Consider the following 18344-nt stretch of genomic DNA (forward strand, 5'->3'; position numbering starts at 1 on the left):
TTTGGCTAACATCTCACAGACATAGTCTCTTCAGGACATTTCCCTATGCACAGCACATAGTATCCTTTGAGGCAATCCAGCTGCATCATCCCAAATGGCTTACATGAAAATGGTTTCCTGACACAGATGTTGGACAAAAAACTATCCAAGATAGCTCCATCTCTAGGGCCTCACTCTCTGTGGTCTTGGGTGAAATCATAGCACCTGGGCCAAAGATGACAAATCCACAAACATGTTTTCCAACTCATGTTTTTCTCCTGGATGAAGGCCACAGATGTAGAGCCCCAGGATATGATTTCTGGGGACCCACAAGAGGCTTTGGTGAAAGATGAGTTACAGTATAGATCTCTGGCAATAAAAAGACACATATGTCCACATATGTGTGCATAAAGGTATCTGACTCTCTGGGTCTCACTTCCAGCCAGAATTTCTTCTTGGCAGAGGCTTCCAGGATGTCCCTTATGGCTTTCACACTCCTTCTCCTCCAGCTTCCCTTCATTGTCAGATCCTTGGCTGGCACTACCTGCTTTTCTGCAATGAAACATGGAGTGCACATGGATGGAGATGTGATGATCGCTGGGTTTTTCCCTCTCTACACTTTGGGAATTGATCTTAGCAACAATGAAGCTTCTAGGCAAGAAGAGAACATACCGTAAGTAACTCATCATTTTATTTCCATTTATTGTTATGTTCTGAGGATGGGCAATGGTTGAGGATATAATCAATGGTCTCTGTCTTCGCTACACTGACCTTCCTATTGTATCAGGAACAGCTGTTTCTTTATTTCTCTTGCTTCTATTGTTGAGCGTTTTTCTGCCTCCTAGTAAGAAACAAATGAGGAGGCAACATTGCTTGATAAGAAATGTACTCATTACTCTGCTAATGTAATTGTAATCCCTCTGCACGGTATTTTCACAATAAAAAAAGAAAGGACTCTTTTTCCTTTCATGTACTTTCTCCTTTCCTGGTTGTTAAATTCTTAACTTTACTGTAGCATCCTTGTATCTCCTCCATGCCAATGGTCACTGCAGAAGATGAACTGATGTCCTTACAAACAATCTGAAATACTGCCACGTGCTGTATAAAAGGCTACAGCCACATTTCCTTGCCCCATTTTGAGGACATTGATGAAATTCCTATTGTAGCTGGTGGCTCATGCCTGTGATCCTACCTACCCACAGATCTGATAGCTGAGGATGGATGTTTGAAGCCAGCCCAGGCTGGAAAATCTGCAAAACTTTGATCTCCAATGAGACATTTCCTATTGAGCATTGTTACCTCCTCCTTTGTTTTTCCCCTGCCATCCCTTCCCTCCCCACCTCCCTAACTCCATACCACCTGCTCCCTGGTGAAGTTGTAAAATTCAATTTCAGTATAGTGCCCTGTATATCCCAGTGTTACAATGGGTCAACCTGTATTCTATTTTTCCCCTCTGAGCGCATTTATTTACTATTTTTGCCAGTACTTCGGTTTGAACTCAGGGCTCGAACGTTGTCCCTTAGCTTTTTCACCCAAAGCTAGAACTCTACTACTTGAGCCACAACTCTATTTCCAAAGTTCTGGTGGTTAATAGGTGACAGGGTCTCATGGGTTTGTCTGTCTAGGCACAGATACAAAGTGAAGTCTGATCTGAGTAGTAAATTTTTTTTGTGGGGTGGGTTAGTAAAATATTATGCTTGAGCCACTGGTGATTGGCTTGCTTTGTACTTTTTTTTTTTGTGAACATACTGTACAGAAGGGTTACAATTACATGGGCAAGATAATGAGTACATTTCTTATTAAGCATTGCAGTCTCCTCCTTTGTTTACCCTTCACATCCCTTCCCAGCCTCCCCCCCCCACACCCCCCACATATCCTACTCCCCCAACCAAAGTTGTAAAGTTCGTTTTCAACATGACAACTTGTACTTCTCATTGTTGCAACGGGTCCTCCAGTATCCTTAAATGATTTGTTTTTCCCCTTCTCCTCCACAAATTATACCGACAGCAAATACAGTGAAAGCAGGGGTTATACTGTGGGGGAGGGACATACAAAGCAACAAAGAGATAATCTTATAAATGCGTTAGAAACAAATGCATGAAAGAAAAAAAACATTTAAATACATATCTAAGGGTTCATTTTCCTAACATCACATTATCTGACCTTTTCTGCTTGACTCAGACATATACTAGATATTGCAAATAAGGGAAACCATGGGACTTATGTTTATTTGGGCCTGGCTTACTTCACTTAATATAATTTTTTCCCCAAGCCTTTCCACTTCCTAACAAATGGGGCAATGTCATTCTTTCTGATAGAAGCATAGAATTCCATTGTTTATATATACCACATTTTCTTGATCCATTCATCTACTGAGGGGCACCTGAGTTGGTTCCATATCTTCGCTATTGTAAATAATGCTTCAATAAACGTAGTTGTGCTGGTAGCTTTAGTGTGGTCTTGTTTGTAAACATTTGGGTAAATGCCCAACAGTGGGATTGCTGGGTCTTAGGGGAACTCTATGTGGAGTCTTTTGAGGAACCTCCATACTGCTTTCCAAAGTGGTTGAACAAGTTTACACTCCATCCAACAATGCAGTAAAGTTCCCTTCTGTCCACATGCACTCCAGCATCTGTTGTTAGAGTTCTTGATTATAGCCATTCTAACTGGGGTGAGGTGGTATCTCAATGTTGCTTTGATTTGCATTTCTTTTATGGCTAGGGAGGTTGAGTATTTCTTCATGTGTCTACTGGCCATAGTTCTTTCCTCTTCAGAGAAGTTTCTCTTTAAGTCTTTAGCCTACATATTTATTGGGCAGTTGTTTCTTTAAGGATTTGTTGTTGGGGGATTTAATTTTTTGAGTGCCAGGTATATTTTAGATATGAGACCCTTGTCCGTTGTATGGCTAGTGAAGGTCTTCTGCTAATCCATGGCCTTTCTATTGATCATCTTCTTCTAATCTGTGGCCTTTCTATTGATCTTGCTAGCTATGACCTTTGCCAAGCAGAAGCTCTGCAATTTCATGCAATCCCATTTGTCCAAACTTTCTTTGATTTGGTGTGTTTCCGAGTCTCTATTAAGAAAATTTCAATCTGTGTCCAGGAGACCTAGGGTTTCTCCTATTCCATCCTGTAATGTTTTCAGAGTATCTCATTTAACTCCTAGGTCTTTGATCAATTTGCAGTTGATTCTGGTGCCCAGTGATATATGAGTATCTAGCTTTAGTTTTCTGCAAGTGATTAGTCAATTTTGTGACCACCATTTACTGTAGAGGCTGTTTTTCTTCCATTCTATTTTTTTATCTCCCTTATCGAAGATTAGGTGGCTATAGGTCTTTAGGTTCATTTCTGGGTTTTCAATTCTATTCCATTGGTCCTGAGGTCTGTTCTTGTGCCAGTACCAAGCTGTTTTGATTACTATGGCTTTGTAGTAAAGTTTAAAATTTGGTATTGATATTCTTCCAGCACTGTTCTTTTTGTTGAGGATCGTTTTTGCTATTCGGGTCTTTTATTGTTCCATATGAATTTTTGGATTGCCTCTTGTATTTCCTTGAAGAATGTGGTTGGAATTTTGATAGGTATCGCATTGAATTTGTAGATAGCCTTGGGAAGTATTGCCATTTTTAAGATGTCATTCCTTCCAATCCAGGAGTATGGGAGGTTTTGCCACTTTCTAAGTTCTGTTTTGATTTCCTTTTTTAGGTTTTTGAAGTTTTTATCATAGAGGTTCTTTACTTCTTTGGTTAAGTTAATTCCTAGGTATTTTATTTTTTGTGGGGATATTACAAATGGAGTTGTTTTTCTAATTTCATCCATGCTTTTCTCATTGTTGGCATACAAAAAAGACATTGATTTTTGAGGTTTAATTTTATACCCTGCTACTTTGCCAAAGTTTTGAATCAGCTTCAGTAATTTGGGAGTGGAGTCCGTGGGATTCTTTAAATACAAGATCATGTCATCTGCAAAGAGGGAGAATTTTACTTAATCTTTCCCTATTTGGAGCCCCTTTATGTTTGCATCTTGTCTTTTTGCTGTAGACTGAAGAGACTGAAGAGACCTAAAGAGAGAGGACATCCTTGTCTTGTTCCTGCGTTAAGAGTAAATGGTTTTAGGTTTTCCCCATTAAGTATAATGCTGGCTGTAGGTTTGTCATATACAGCCTTTATTGTATTGAGGAATGTTCCATGGATTCCTAATTTTTCCACAACCTTCATCATAAAGGGATGTTGGATCTTGTCAAATGATTTTTCTGCATATATTGAGATAACCGTGTGGTTATTATCCTTGCTCTTGTTGATGTAGTGAATTATATTAATTGATTTGCGTATATTGAAACAGCTTTGCATCTCTGAAATGAATCCTGTTTAATCATGGTGTATGATTTTTTTGGATAAATTGTTGACGTTGATTGGCCAAAATTTTGTTGGAAGTTTTGCATCAATGTTCATCAAAGAAATGGGTCTGTAGTTCTCTTTCTTTGATGAGTTCTTGCCTGGTTTTGGGATTTGGGTTATGATGACTCATAGAAAGAGTTCGGTAGTGAACTTTCTCTTTCAATTTCTTTGAAGAGTTGGAGGAATGTTGGTGTGAGCTCCGCTTTGAAGTCCTTGTAGAATTCCGCTGTAAATCCATCCAGTCCTGGTCTCTTAGATGGGAGATCTCTTATTGCTCTTTCTATTTCAATGCTTGATATGGGCCTGTTAAGATGGTTTAACTCATCTTGGTTTATTTTTGGCATGTCGATATTCCCAAGGAAAATGTCCATTTCTGCTAAGTTCTCAAACTTATTAGCATAAAGTTTTGAGAAGTAATCCCTTATAGTGTTTTGAGTTTTGGTTTTTTCCTGTGGTGATATTTCCATTTTAATCTCTGAGTTAATTTATTTGTGTGTGTTCTCTTCTTTTTTGGATTAGATTTGCTAAGCATCTGTCAATTTTGTTAATTGTTTTGAAGAACCAACTCTTTGTTTTGTTGATTCTATGATTTCTTTGGACTCTAATTCATTTATTTCTGATTTAATTTTAATTATTTCTTTCTGTCTACTGGATTGGGGTTTTTCTTGCTGCTCTTTTTCAAGGAGGCTCAGATGTCTCATTAAATTGTTGGTTTCAGATCTCTCCAATTTGTTGATATAGGAACTCAGAGCTATAAACTTGCCCCTGAGTACTGCCTTAGCTGTGTCCCCGAGGAGCTGGTAATTTGTGTGTTCATTTTTGATGACTATCATGAACATTTGAATTTCCTTTCTAATCTCATCCATGACCTACTGGTGGTTCACCAGTGTATTGTTCAGCCTCCATGTGTTACAGAAATTTCTTTGATGGCTTTTGGTGTTGAGTTCTAATTTTATTCCCTTGTGGTATGAGATAATGCAAGGTTTAACTTCAATGTTTCTGAATTTGGACAAGTTTGCTTTGTGACCTAAAGTGTGTCTATTTTGTAAAATGTTCTATGTGCTGCTGAGAAAAACGTGTATTCTGATGCTGCTGGGTGAAATATTCGATAGATGTCTGTTAAATCTAGTTGATCTATGCCCTTTTTTAGATGTGGGGTTTCTCTGTTGAGTTTTTGCCGAGTTGATCTGTCTAGTGGGTATAGTGGTGTATTAAAGTCCCCAACAATTAATGTCTTTGGATTTATGTGAGATTTGAGGGAAAGTAGTGTTTCTTGGATAAATTTGAGTGCTTCTTTGTTTGGCAAATAGTTCTTTGGAATTGTTATATCATCCTGAAGGAGAGATCCCTTAATATGTAGCGACCTTCTTTATCTCTTCTCATTAATATTAATTTGAAGTCTATTTTATCTGATATTAGGATTGCAATTCCTGCTTGTTTATGGGTGCCATTGCTTTGTAGATTTTGTTCCAGCCTTTCTCATTGAAAATGTATTTGTTTTTTTGGGCAATATGTGACTCCTGAAGGCAGCAGATAAAAGGATCTTGCTTTTTAATCCAACTAGACAGTCTATTTTGCTTAATTGGTGAGTTAAGTCCGTTAATGTTGAGAGATAGTACTTGAGGTATTTGGGCCTTCCTGCCATTTTAGCCACCTTCTTGGGAGTTGCAACAACTGGGTTCTTCCTATGGTCCTTGGATTTTTCAGTTTGGTTGCGGTTTCTTGGCATTTATTGTAGTCTTGTTAGTTTTCTATGTGTAGGACATCTTTAAGTATCTTTTGTGGGGCTGGTTTGGTGAAGATATATTGTTTCAGTTTTTCTTTGCTATGGAAGGTTTTTATTTGACCTTCGGTTATGAAGGAGAGTTTAGCTGGGTACAGTATTCTTGGTTGGTAGTTGTTTGTCCTTAAGGCATGGCATACATCATTCCAGGCTCTTCTTGGTTTGATTGTCTCTGCTGAGAAATATGAAGTGATTCTAATTGGTTTCCCTTTATAGGTGATTGATCTTTTCTCCTTGATATCTTTAAGGATATTTTCCTTGGTCTGAATTGATCCTATGTAGATTATAATGTGACAATGGGATGTCCTGTTCTGGTCTGGTCTATTTGGAATTCTAAAAGCTTCTTGTATCTGAGTAGGCCTATCTTTTTGCATATTTGGGAAGTTCTCTGCTAGGATCCTGTTAAACAACTTTCCTAGACCATTAACTTCTGTCTGTAGGTGCTCCTCTACACCCACTTTCCTCAGATTAAGCCTTCTGATGGTGTCTTCCAAATGTTGAATAGGTTTCTCATATTTCATCGAATTTATTGTATTGGTCTATGTTCTTTCTCTATAATATCTAGGCTGTCTTCAATCCCGAGATTTGATCTTCTGCAAGGTCTATCCTAGTGTCAAGACTTTCTACTTTGTTTTTTATTTGTTTTCCTTTGAATTGGTTGGCTTGATGGCTTCAAATTCTTTGTTGGAGCTCTGTTTTAGATCTTGTATGAACTTCTAAACTTCCTTAATTTGGTGTTTAGTGTTTATCCTCAAATCACTTAGTTGATTGGTTATATTTCCTTGGACTGCCATTCCTTCTGTTGGGCTCCATTCAACATTCCCTTTGTAGTCTCCCCGACTTCCATAAATGCCTCTATTGATCTTGCCTATTTTCATTCCCGTCTCGCAATGCCTGTATTACTCTTTGATTAGCTTCCTCAAATTCATGCTATTCCTGTAGCTCTCTTTGAGTGTTCTCAGCCTGCTCACACCATTCCTGACTTTCACTTTGTCTGTTGTCAGCCAACTCATGCAATTCCTGTCTATCTCTTTGACTGTTCTCTGCCTGTTCATGCAATTCTTTTCTTTCTCTTCGAGTGTTCTCAACCCACTCATGCAATTCCTGTGTCAAACTTTGAGTAGATTCTTCATGCTCATGAGCTTCCTGTATTAATCTTTGCTTTGCCTTCTCTCTTTCCCTATCATACTCACACTGAGTCCTTTGCAGGTTTTCACTCTTTTCATTCACCATGTTTATCTGTAGTGTTTGTAGTGCTCCTCTGGATTATTCATTAACTGTTCTGTCCCCTGATTATCATGAGTGGGAGTCGAGATACCTGGACTTGCCATTTTTCTTGTGTTTTTTTCTGGCTTGTTCTGCTCATTTCCGATGAAAGTAACACTAGTTTTGTGCTAGAACACTATTTTAATGCAAGCATCAACCAAATCCTGTAATTATATAGTCAAAAGTCTGCAGATACAATTTAGTTCCACAGATACTGTCTATTCACCATCAAACAACTATGTGTTAATGGGCTAAGAACAGCAAAGAAAAATTTGGCAAACCAGAAATTATTAGGTTTAGAGAGAAATGTGGGGAAAAATAGGGTTAGAGGGATGTGCAAAGGTAAAAGGAGAGTGAAATTAACCAAGTCCTAATCTCAAAGAGGCAAATGGATAGGACAGAATGATAGGAGAAATTGAAGAAAAAAAAAGAAAAAATAGACAAGAAAAAATGGAAAAACAAAAAATTAAATTTAAAAAGTGAAACACTTAAAAATTATGCACATTTAAGAAAGTAATATTGAGAGAAGAATGGGGATAGGATTAGAGAAGGGGAGGGATAGAAAGGAGACATGAAAAACTAAAAAATAAAAATACTTAATATATTGTATAGGTATAAAGAAAGCATACTGCTATTAAGTAATTTAAGCCTAAGAGGTTTTGAATTGAGTAACAAATTTCTGGATTAAGTGTGTACCCAATGGGGGATAAGGTCTAATAATTGACGATGGGTATATCTGAGGATGAGCAGAACAGCAATTAAATCATGCAAAAAAGAGCGAAAGAGATGAAAAAGTAAAAAGAACGAGAAAGGAAGAGAAAAAAAGGACCAAAGGGTCAGTAGATATTTTTTAAAAAGTGCACGCATATATATATATACACCTAAAATAAAAATAAGAGGAAGAAAAGGAAAAAAAAGTTGATTGAAACAATTTAAAATAAATTAAAAATTAAAAAAAGATGCAAAAATAGAGTTCTTTTTTTTTTTCTTTTTCTTTTTGGCGGGGGTGGATGGGAAGATCCTGTATGTGCCTTGTGTCCATAACCAGTCTCTTGGTGGAGTCTCTGGTCTGCTTGTGGTATTTGGTTTTCCTGTGGCTTGATTGGTTAATGAAGTCCGTTTGTTTGGGCCGACAGAAAATATGCTCTGTTTTTTCCCCGGATTTTACCCAGGCTAGCTCAATGGGAGGGAGTTCTACTTTGAGTATCACAAAAGAGGGAGATGGCTGTTCCCTCTAGTTTGGAGATGCTGTGATGAGGCTAGGTTCTGGGTAGAGTTGAAGCCTTTCAGCAAACAGCAGCTTTTCCCTGAGGGGCTAGCTTTTGAGACACTCACAGAGCCCAGCTTGGAGCCATTCTCAGGGTTTATGTTTCAATTGATTGTCTAGGCTGCTGTAGGGAGGGCAGCCTCTGGCTCTTTTTACCCAGGGAGGAAAGCCACTTCTCTGGGGGTGGAGTTGTCTCTGCCTGGGCTGGGTGACTTTCCCCTGGGTGGAGTTAGGCCTGGCAGGGCAGGGCAGGTTCCTGTGATCTGCTAAATGACTATTTTGTTATCTCCCAAGGCCTGAGTTGGAGCTAGCTGCTCAGCCTGGCCTTTGTCAGTATTAAAGATTGAGATCCCCAATATTGGGTGGGGGAGGGGTGGCCTTCCCTCCTCTGCTCCCTGGGAAGGATTGAGGATGTCAGGGTTCTATTCTTACAGGAGTGTTGGTTCCTGGGTTGTCCCTGGTCTTCGATCTGCAGGATGAAATACCTGCTCCTTGTCAGTTCTTTCTGGTGCTGAGTAGAATCTGCTCACCCGCTGCATCTGGCTTCTTTGTCCTGGACTCTCTGTGTTGTAGGTATGGTGGCTAGGGTTGCTCCCGCAGCCACTGCAACCGCAACTGCGGCAGCCAGCAAGTGCTCAGATATGTCTCCTTGCCTGTATTTTCCCTCTCTGGCCTAACTGTACTGAGATGGCACGCTTGGTCTAACTCTCTGGCTTAAGACTGTTCACTGGAATCAAAAAATTTTCATTTAATACTTTAAGGTAAAATATTAAAGACATACAAATGACAATTGCAACTGCATTGTTGTCTTCCCATCATATATTATAATTTTACACTGTTCTATTGTAAATACTAGGTAATTTTTTCAACTTCATAAGAATTATATGATTTTTCTAGCACACTTACAATGCTAGAAAATTTTCAGCTCACTTGTGTACTCACTTTTCCCAGTAACTTTGATACAATTTTCAAATTTTATTTTATTTAGATTGCTGCACAATTTGTTGAAGAGACTATTTTTCTGTCTATCTTTATTTTAGCTCCTTTATCAAATATTAAATGCCTATAGTTCCCTGAGTTCAATTCCAGGTCTTCTAATCTGTTGCATGGATCATCTGACCTATTTTGTGCTGTCACTAAGCTGTTTTCATTATCATGGTTCTGTAATTGATTTTGAAATTTGGTATTGTTATTCCTCCTACAATGTTTCACTTTCTAAGACTTGCCTTGCAATACAGGGTCTTTTGTTATTTGAATTTTTTGGCTGCTCTTTCCATATCTTTAAACAAATTTGTTGGGATTTTAGTGGATATTGCATTGAATTTGTAATTTGCTTTGGGCAGTATTGTCATTTTCACAATGTTAAGTCTTCCAATCCAGGAGCTCAGATTATCTTTCTATCCTCCTAAGACCTCTTCAATTTTGCTTTTGAAAATTTAAAACTTTTCACTATAGAGGTCCTTCACCTCTTTGGTTAACTCCTATGTATTTTGTATTTTTTAATGCTATTTTAAATGGAGTTTCTTTTCTGATTTCAGCCTTGATCTTCTTGATCATGGCATAAAAATATTAATTTTTTGGGTTGATTTTATACCTGTCTATTTTAACCAAGTTTTGCATCATCTTCTTAAGCTGTGGAAGGAGATTTTAGGGTCCCTCAACTACAGGATCATGTCCTCTGTAAAAAGTGGTAGTTTTACTCCTTCCTTCCATATTTGGATTCCCTGCATGGTTTTCTCTTGCCTATTTCGCCTGCTAGGAATTCCAGTACTATGTTGAAGAGAAAAGAGAGAGTATATCCTTCTCTTATTTCTGATATTAGGGGAAATGCCTTTAGTTTTTTCACCTTTAAGTGTAAAACTGACTGTAGATTTCTCATACATGCCCTTTCTTATACTGAGGAATGGTCCATGGATTCTAGCTTCTCCAGAGGTAGATAATGAGGTGTTGGATTTTGTCAAAGGCTTTATCTGCATCTAATGAGATACTTATGTGGTTGTTGTCCTTGCTTCGGTTAATCTGTGGTAGTATGTGAATTAATTTATATTTGTTAATCTAGCTTTGCATCCCTGAGATAAATCCCATTCAGTCAGCCTGTATGATCTTCTTGATCATTTTCTAAATTTTATGGAGGAGTGTTACAACAATGTACATCAAGGAGATAGGTCTACAGTTCTCTTTCCTTCATGTGTCCTTATCTAATGTGGGGATAAGTGTGATGATGGCTTCATAGAATGAGTTTGGCAGTGCTCCTTCCCTTGCTATTTCATTGAAGATTTTGAGGAGCGTTAATTCTCCTTCAAAAGTCTTGCAGAATTTGGTTGTGAAGCCATCAGGTCTTGGGCTCTTCCTGGAAGGTCAGTTATTGTCAATTCAATCTCATTGCTGGTGCTGGGTCTGTTTATTCTGTTCATGTCTTCCAGATACAGTTTGGGTATATGTATTTTGTATAGGAATATATCCATTTCTGATTGTCATATTTGTTGCCATAGAGGCTTACAACCTATTCCCTTAGAATATTCTGAATTTTGCTTGCATATGTGGTGATTTCCCCCTGTAATCTCTACTGTTATTTATTTGGGTAGCTTCTTTTTTATTTAATTAATTTGGACATGGTCCTGTCAAGGTTGTTGATTTTTTAAAAAAAATCATCTTTAGCATTTGTGGATTCTCTGCATTTTTTAAAGTCTGTAATTCATTTAATTCTGCCCTAAATATTTTCTTCTGTCTACTGGTTTTGGGTTTGACTTGATCTGCTTTGTCTAGAAGCTTGAGTTGCTTCATTAGGATATGGAATTGAGATTTTTCTAATTTGTTGATGCAAGCATGTATGGATATAAATTTTCCTCTGAGTACTGCCTTTCTGTCTCCCAAAGATTTGGTCTTTTGTGTCTTCATTTACTTTGAATCCTGAAAATGATTAAATTTCACCACTTGTCTCTTTGATGACCTACTGGTTCTCAGCAATAAATTATTCTGTTTCCACGAGTTTATGTATTCTCTGTGATGGGGTCTGTTGTTGAGCTGTATTTTTATTATGTTATGATATGACAAGTACAAGGTCTACATTCTTGTATATATAAGTATGAATAAATGTGTATATATGTATATGTATTTTGGTCAGTGGTGGGGCCATAAAAGTCATAATTTTTGAAATATTCCTTCTAAATTTCTATGTTCATTATGCAGGCTTATCTTCAAGACCTATCAACTTGTGTTGGCCTTGGCTTTTGCTATTGAGGAGATCAACAAAAACTCTGAACTTTTACATAACTTGACTCTTGGATTTGATATCTATAATATTAACTTTGAAGCTTGGGCAGTACTTAAGGATCCCTTCATTTGGCTCTCTGGGAAATACAAGATTCCAAACTACTCCTGTAGAAGAGACAGCAAGTCTATAGCAGCACTAACAGGACCATTAGGAATAATATCTATCCGCATCGGGACATTGCTGGAACTCTACAGAATTCCACAGGTGAAGGTGAACGTAGTGGAGGAATATAAAAATGTCTAATTAGGCGCTATTCCAGGTTTTAGGAAAGAATGATAAGAGCCTGGATTTATGAGCCTATCAAATTTGGTGGTATCAAATAGTAAGTACTCAAGGATATGCAGATTTTTATATTCCCACTCTTTGGAAAACAAGATGGAAGATTCACACAAACAAGTGAATTATTTTTTGTTTCAAGTCTAATCAATACTTTAAAAAGTCAGAAAGTGCAAAATGACTTTGAAGTGTGTAGTTATGCTCCGCAGGGTACTGGTGACACACTTCTAATCCCAGCTATTCTGGAATCTTTTATCCCCAATTAACCAGTAACACCAGTCAATGAATGTGTAGCTCAAATAGTAGAGCACCAACATTGAGGGCAAAAGCCAAGAAAGTGCATGAGGCCTGAATTCATGCCCTTGTACTGGCATGCATGTGCACACACACACACGTGCATGTGGACAAGATTTTATGTTTAATGACATGTCAGGCTCAGAATGATAAAGGGGAGATGTGTTCTCTCATATTCAAAAGCTAGAACCAAATTATGAAGATGTCATATAAAATAAATATGGAACATGTATGTAGCCATTTCTATATATAAATATACACATGATTAATTGGACTAAAGTATGGCATATATGGGGGTAGAATTCCATGGAGTAACCCTTTCTGATCTACTGAATATAAAATTATGAATACTACAAAGCTGAAGCATATCTTCTCTGAGGGGGTTAGTTGTTATGGGAAAAAGTCAGAATAACAGGGAATGGATGGGGGAAGAAAAACATAATATTAAATGTACATATGTGAAACTTCAATTAGGAATATCAGGGAATTTGTTCCGCTGATAGGCATGGGAGTAGTTAATGGAAATGGTGACAAAGAACAAGAGACATACAAATAAATATATATTTCATAAAAAGATTGATTTTTTCTCTGAAACTAAAACAAAAATATACCTTTCACCTACTTCAACTGGTTCTTAACATACTTGAAGATTAAGATTGTGATGGATGGCAATCTTCTCATTCATGGAGCATCCAATTTTCTTTCCATTTAGTTTACCTTTGGGCCTTTTGATCAGGCCCTAAGTGACCATACGAAGTTTCCTACTCTGTATCAGATGGCCCCAAAGGACACATCAATAGCCACTGCCATGGTCTCCTTACTGCTTCACTTCAACTGGAACTGGGTGGGACTGTTGACATCAGAGGATGAGAATAGTTTGTGGGTTCTTGTTAAATTGAAAGAAGAAATGGCTAAGAACAGACTTTGCATAGCCTATGAGCTAGTGATGTCAAGCAAGTTCGTCTCGCAGATATTCAAATTCATGACAATATATAGTCAGATAAATAAATCTTCAGCAAATGTCCTCATGTTATATGGTGATAATGAGTCACTACTAAATTTAATGATGTGTTTTGAGCAACTTTTAATAAAAGGAAAAGTTTGCATCATGAACTCACAGTGGGATTTAACCATGAGAAGGAACTATTTCATGCTAGGCTCATTCCATGTACCTCTTATTTTTTCACACCATCATGCAGATGTTTCTGGATACACAGATTTTATCAAGGCAGTTAATCCTTCCAAATACCCAGAAGACTTTGTTCTTGCTTGGCTGTGGTTTGTGACTTTTAATTGTTCTGATTCCGAGACTGACTGTGTAACATGGAACAATTGTCTTCATGATGCCTCTTTGGATTGGTTGCCTGGGCATATTTTTGACAGGACTCTGTCTGGAGACAGTTATAATATATATAATGCTGTGCATACTGTGGCCCAGGCTCTCCATGAGATGCTTCTTCATCAAACAGAATTTCAAACAATGGGAAGTAGTAAAGAGACAGTGCCTTCCCCTGCACAGGTAATTTCTTCTATATTTTAGTGCACACACCATGAGCAAAGACACTTCCTATAGGGTTTCTTACTGTATAAAATTAAATATTTCAGATGTTTTTCAAAGCCTAATAAATTATGGGTGATATTTTGGTGAGGAACTCTATACATGTGTTCATTGCTCTTAACAAAAAACAGGCCAGTTCAGTGACAGGATACAATATAAACCATTGAGAATATATATATATATATATATATATATATATATATATATATATATATATATATATATATATACACATATACATACATACACACATATATATATATATATGTATATTCACACACACATAAACACATACACATACATACATACATACATACATGTATTTCATATTTAGTGTTAGAAACCAGAAAGATATATTTTTGCTTTTCTTGGAGCTTGAGGTTAGGGCCTGGATGCTGTTTCTGTGTCTTTTTGTGTTCAAGGATAGTGCTCTACCACTTGAGCCACAGCTGTACTTCTGTCATTTTCTGAGTGGTTTATTGAAGATAAGTGTCTCATGGACCTTTTTCTCTGGCCTGGCTTCAAATCATGATCCTCAGATCTTAGGTTCCTGAGTAGCTAGGATTACAGGTGTGAGCTACCAACACCTAGTTTATGAATTCATTTAGTTACAAATAACTTTAACATGTTCATAGTTACTGTTTTCAAAAGTGTAAATTCAGCTTTTCCCTAAATTATTTCAGTAATTGCAAAGGATGACCTACCAAACAGTATTTTTAATCCATATTTTTCATAAATCATCTAATTTCATTTAATTTTGGCATAAAAATTTAGCAAGCTCAAATAATAATTGATAAAAACAATGGAGGTTGGTAACAGAAAAATTGTCTCATTCATGCCTACTTGCCTGGTATTGATTTCTCCATTAAAAGGCCTTCTACTCCCTTTCTGAGTGACAAGGATTCAGGACGGTTATTTATATTCCTCCATAGATTTTCTTCTGGAATGCTTCATTGCTGTCTGTGCTATTCTAGAATTCAGAATTGGAGATTAAAGGCAACCAGGAGCTTTTCTTCACCATATAATGATGCATCTCTTTTAGTTGCACCTTTTTATAAAGAACATCCAATTTTACAATCCTGCTGGAGAAGAAATGATTTTGGATGAGAAAAGAAAATTAGAGCCAGAGTATGACATTCTGAACATTTGGAATTTTCCAGAAGGTCTTCAACTTACAGTGAAAGTAGGAAAGTTTTCTCCATATGCTCTGCATGGTAATCAACTGTCTTTATCTGAAGATATGGTAGAGTGGGCCATAGGTACTACAGAGGTGAGTTGGATCTAATAATAATGACTTTAAGGATGTACATATAAGCAAAATTTACCCTTGAAATTTATACCTGGTTGAGTGCTAGCTTTCTCCCATAATGCTAGCAACTGAGATATCTGAGATGTGAACATCACGGTTTAAAGTCAGTCCAAACAGGAAAGTTTGGACTTATCTCCAATTAACCACAAAAATCTGGAAGTGGAGCTATGACTAAACTGCTAGAGTTCTAACCTTGTTCAAAAACTGAAGGCCAATGCCCTGAATCAGTACCAAACATATTACATGTGTTTATAAATGTTGACTTATGATATTATCATAAAATAAAAAATTGTACATTTTGTATTGGTTCCTAACACTGTGAAAAAGTACATGAAAAATCATTTTATGTGGTTAGGATGTTTCTTTGCTCTCTTGTGTCTATGGAGGTTTCATTCAATTGATAACTGATCTGCTAATTGGGCATCTTTGGTGAGACTAATTGAATATGACTGTGAAAAGCTTGTGTGTTCATGGCCACTGGAAAATGAAGAGGAAGATATGGTGGTTCGGGGGTTCACACAGCACTTTAAAAGGGATATCTCCTTCTTGCTCATCACCATGTCACAGATAAGTAGGAGAGAGTATATAATGACATGAATTCAAGGAAATTCTATAGGGATCTACATTGGGAATTACTTTCTCACCATAAGTTTCCACCTTTCAAAGATGACATATTTTTCAATAGTTCAACAGGTTAGAAGTAAAAGTTGTAGCACAAAAGCCTTTTGGAACCATGACTTATGGTTTCGATAATAAAATTTAATTAATCACCTTCACTTACCTGCATAGAAACATTATTTTTATTAATACAATTCTTTTAAACAATGGACTTTTTGGAGTGTTAGTTACTGACACAGACCTGATTTTCCTCAGACTCCTCACTCTGCCTGCAGTGAGAGTTGTGGTCCTGGATTCAGGACATCTCTTCAAGAGGAAAAGGCTGCTTGTTGTTTTGATTGTAATCTTTGCCCAGAGAATGAGATTGCTAATGGAACAGGTAAGTCCATGACTTATGAAGAAATTGTTCATCTTTCCTTTGTTTTTGTCAATCCAAACATGTCAGTACCTAGAACTGCTCATGACAATTAGCAAAGCTCAGAAAGGGGGATTCCATTTAAGAAGGGAGCATGAATATAGTGTCCAAGAGTGCTTTCTCTTTTCCTAAATATTCACAGATTAGTTGGATAGATCAATATAATGAAATGAATTCAAGGACGTTGCCACAGGAACAAAATTAATCTTTTTCAGAGATGTGTAGGGAATTGAAAGCTGCATTATTTACAATTTTCAATAGGATTGCAGAAATCTGCACAATTCTAACTGTTAGTGTGAGCAAAAGTGTAGAAAATTGTTATTAGGATATTAGAATACTCCAAATAGCACCTTATCAATACTTGTGATAACACTTGAAGGAAAAAAAACTGAACAAAAAAAGCCTAAATACTGAAAAAGTTGCAAAGGGGAAGATGTTATGGTTTAGCAAAGAAACAAAAATGATTTTTTGCCAGTCAGTGCTGGCACTATGGTAGATTATGTTAGGATTACACCTAAGTAAACAATTTGCTAATATCTTTGACGAAAGGAAGTTCAAACCAAGAAGTAATTGTACTTTACACTTCTTATCAGATATGGACCAGTGTGTGAAGTGCCCAGATCATCAGTATGCTAACACACAGAGAACCCAGTGTCTCCTGAGAGCTGCAAGTTTCCTGGATTTTGGAGACCCCTTGGGCATGGCTCTGGCCTGCATGGCTCTTTGCTTCTCTATGCTCACTGCTGTTGTTCTTGGGATGTTTGTGAAACACCATGACACTGCCATTGTCAAGGCCAATAACAGGGCTCTCAGCTACATCCTACTCATCTCTCTTATCTTCTGTTTCTTCTGTTCCTTGCTGTTTCTTGGCCAACCCAACACAGTCACCTGCATCCTGCAGCAAACTGCCTTTGGAATTGTGTTCACTGTGGTTGTTTCCACAGTGTTGGCCAAAACAGTGACTGTGGTTCTGGCCTTCAAGGCCACTTCCCCAGGGAGAAGGATGAGGTGGCTGCTGGTATCAGGGGCTCCTAACTTCATCATTCCCATCTGCACCCTCATCCAGGTGACTCTGTGTGGACTCTGGCTGGGAACTTCTCCTCCATTTGTGGATACAGATGTGCACTCTGAACATGGCCATGTCATCATCCTATGCAACAAGGGCTCCCTCACTGCCTTCTATTGTGTCCTGGGATACCTTGGCTTTCTGGCCCTGTCCAGCTTCACCATGGCTTTTCTGGCCAGAAACCTGCCTGACACCTTCAATGAGGCCAAGTTCCTGACCTTCAGCATGCTGGTGTTCTGTAGTGTGTGGGTCACTTTCCTGCCTGTCTACCACAGTGCCAAGGGGAAGGTCATGGTGGCTGTGGAGGTCTTCTCCATCTTGGCCTCTGGTGCAGGCCTCCTAGGCTGCATTTTTGCCCCAAAGTGTTACATCTTGTTAATGCCAAATAGAAATTCTCTGCATGACTTTAGGGATAAAAGACATAGTAGAAGAAATAAGCCTTCTTAAGAGTGAGCTCATATGTTTGATTGGTATATATATGGTCTGATCTAAATCTCTATCAACTTTCCATTGTCATATTCATTTGTATGATGAGGTTTTTACCTCAGTGAGTAAAGGCCAGTAGTTTCTTTTTCTAGTAGTGGTGTTCTCAAGCAGCAGCGATCACCTAAAATGAATTATTTCTCATATACTTTTGGTTCTTCCTTTTTATTCTGCACTCAATCCTATTATGCCCTCTTGTTAGTGTCTTTTCACTATTGTCTTTCTCACTCAGTTTTCTAGATTTTTTAGGTATACTAAATTCCTGTCTACACACTACCATGTTTCAAAATCCTCTAGTTCATTTCCTTACATTTTTCTCTTTACAAAGTTTCATCTTTTTATATTATCCTTAGAGATTGTTTT

The 18344-nt window shown here is 37.6% G+C and overlaps 1 protein-coding gene across 1 annotated transcript; it reads left to right on the plus strand.

Moving 5' to 3' along the window:
- The first annotated feature begins 554 nt into the window (after nt 1-554).
- LOC122119927 (vomeronasal type-2 receptor 116-like) lies at nt 555-17945 on the plus strand. Its single transcript, XM_042693978.1, has 6 exons — nt 555-652; nt 11878-12166; nt 13245-14051; nt 15133-15360; nt 16273-16396; nt 17026-17945. Exons 1-6 carry the CDS (start codon nt 555-557, stop codon nt 17943-17945), a joined length of 2466 nt encoding a protein of 821 aa, XP_042549912.1.
- The last annotated feature ends 399 nt before the right edge of the window (nt 17946-18344 follow it).

Source organism: Dipodomys spectabilis, unplaced genomic scaffold, assembly GCF_019054845.1.
Source record: "Dipodomys spectabilis isolate Male_0828 unplaced genomic scaffold, ASM1905484v1 ptg000173l, whole genome shotgun sequence".
NCBI lineage: Eukaryota > Metazoa > Chordata > Mammalia > Rodentia > Heteromyidae > Dipodomys > Dipodomys spectabilis.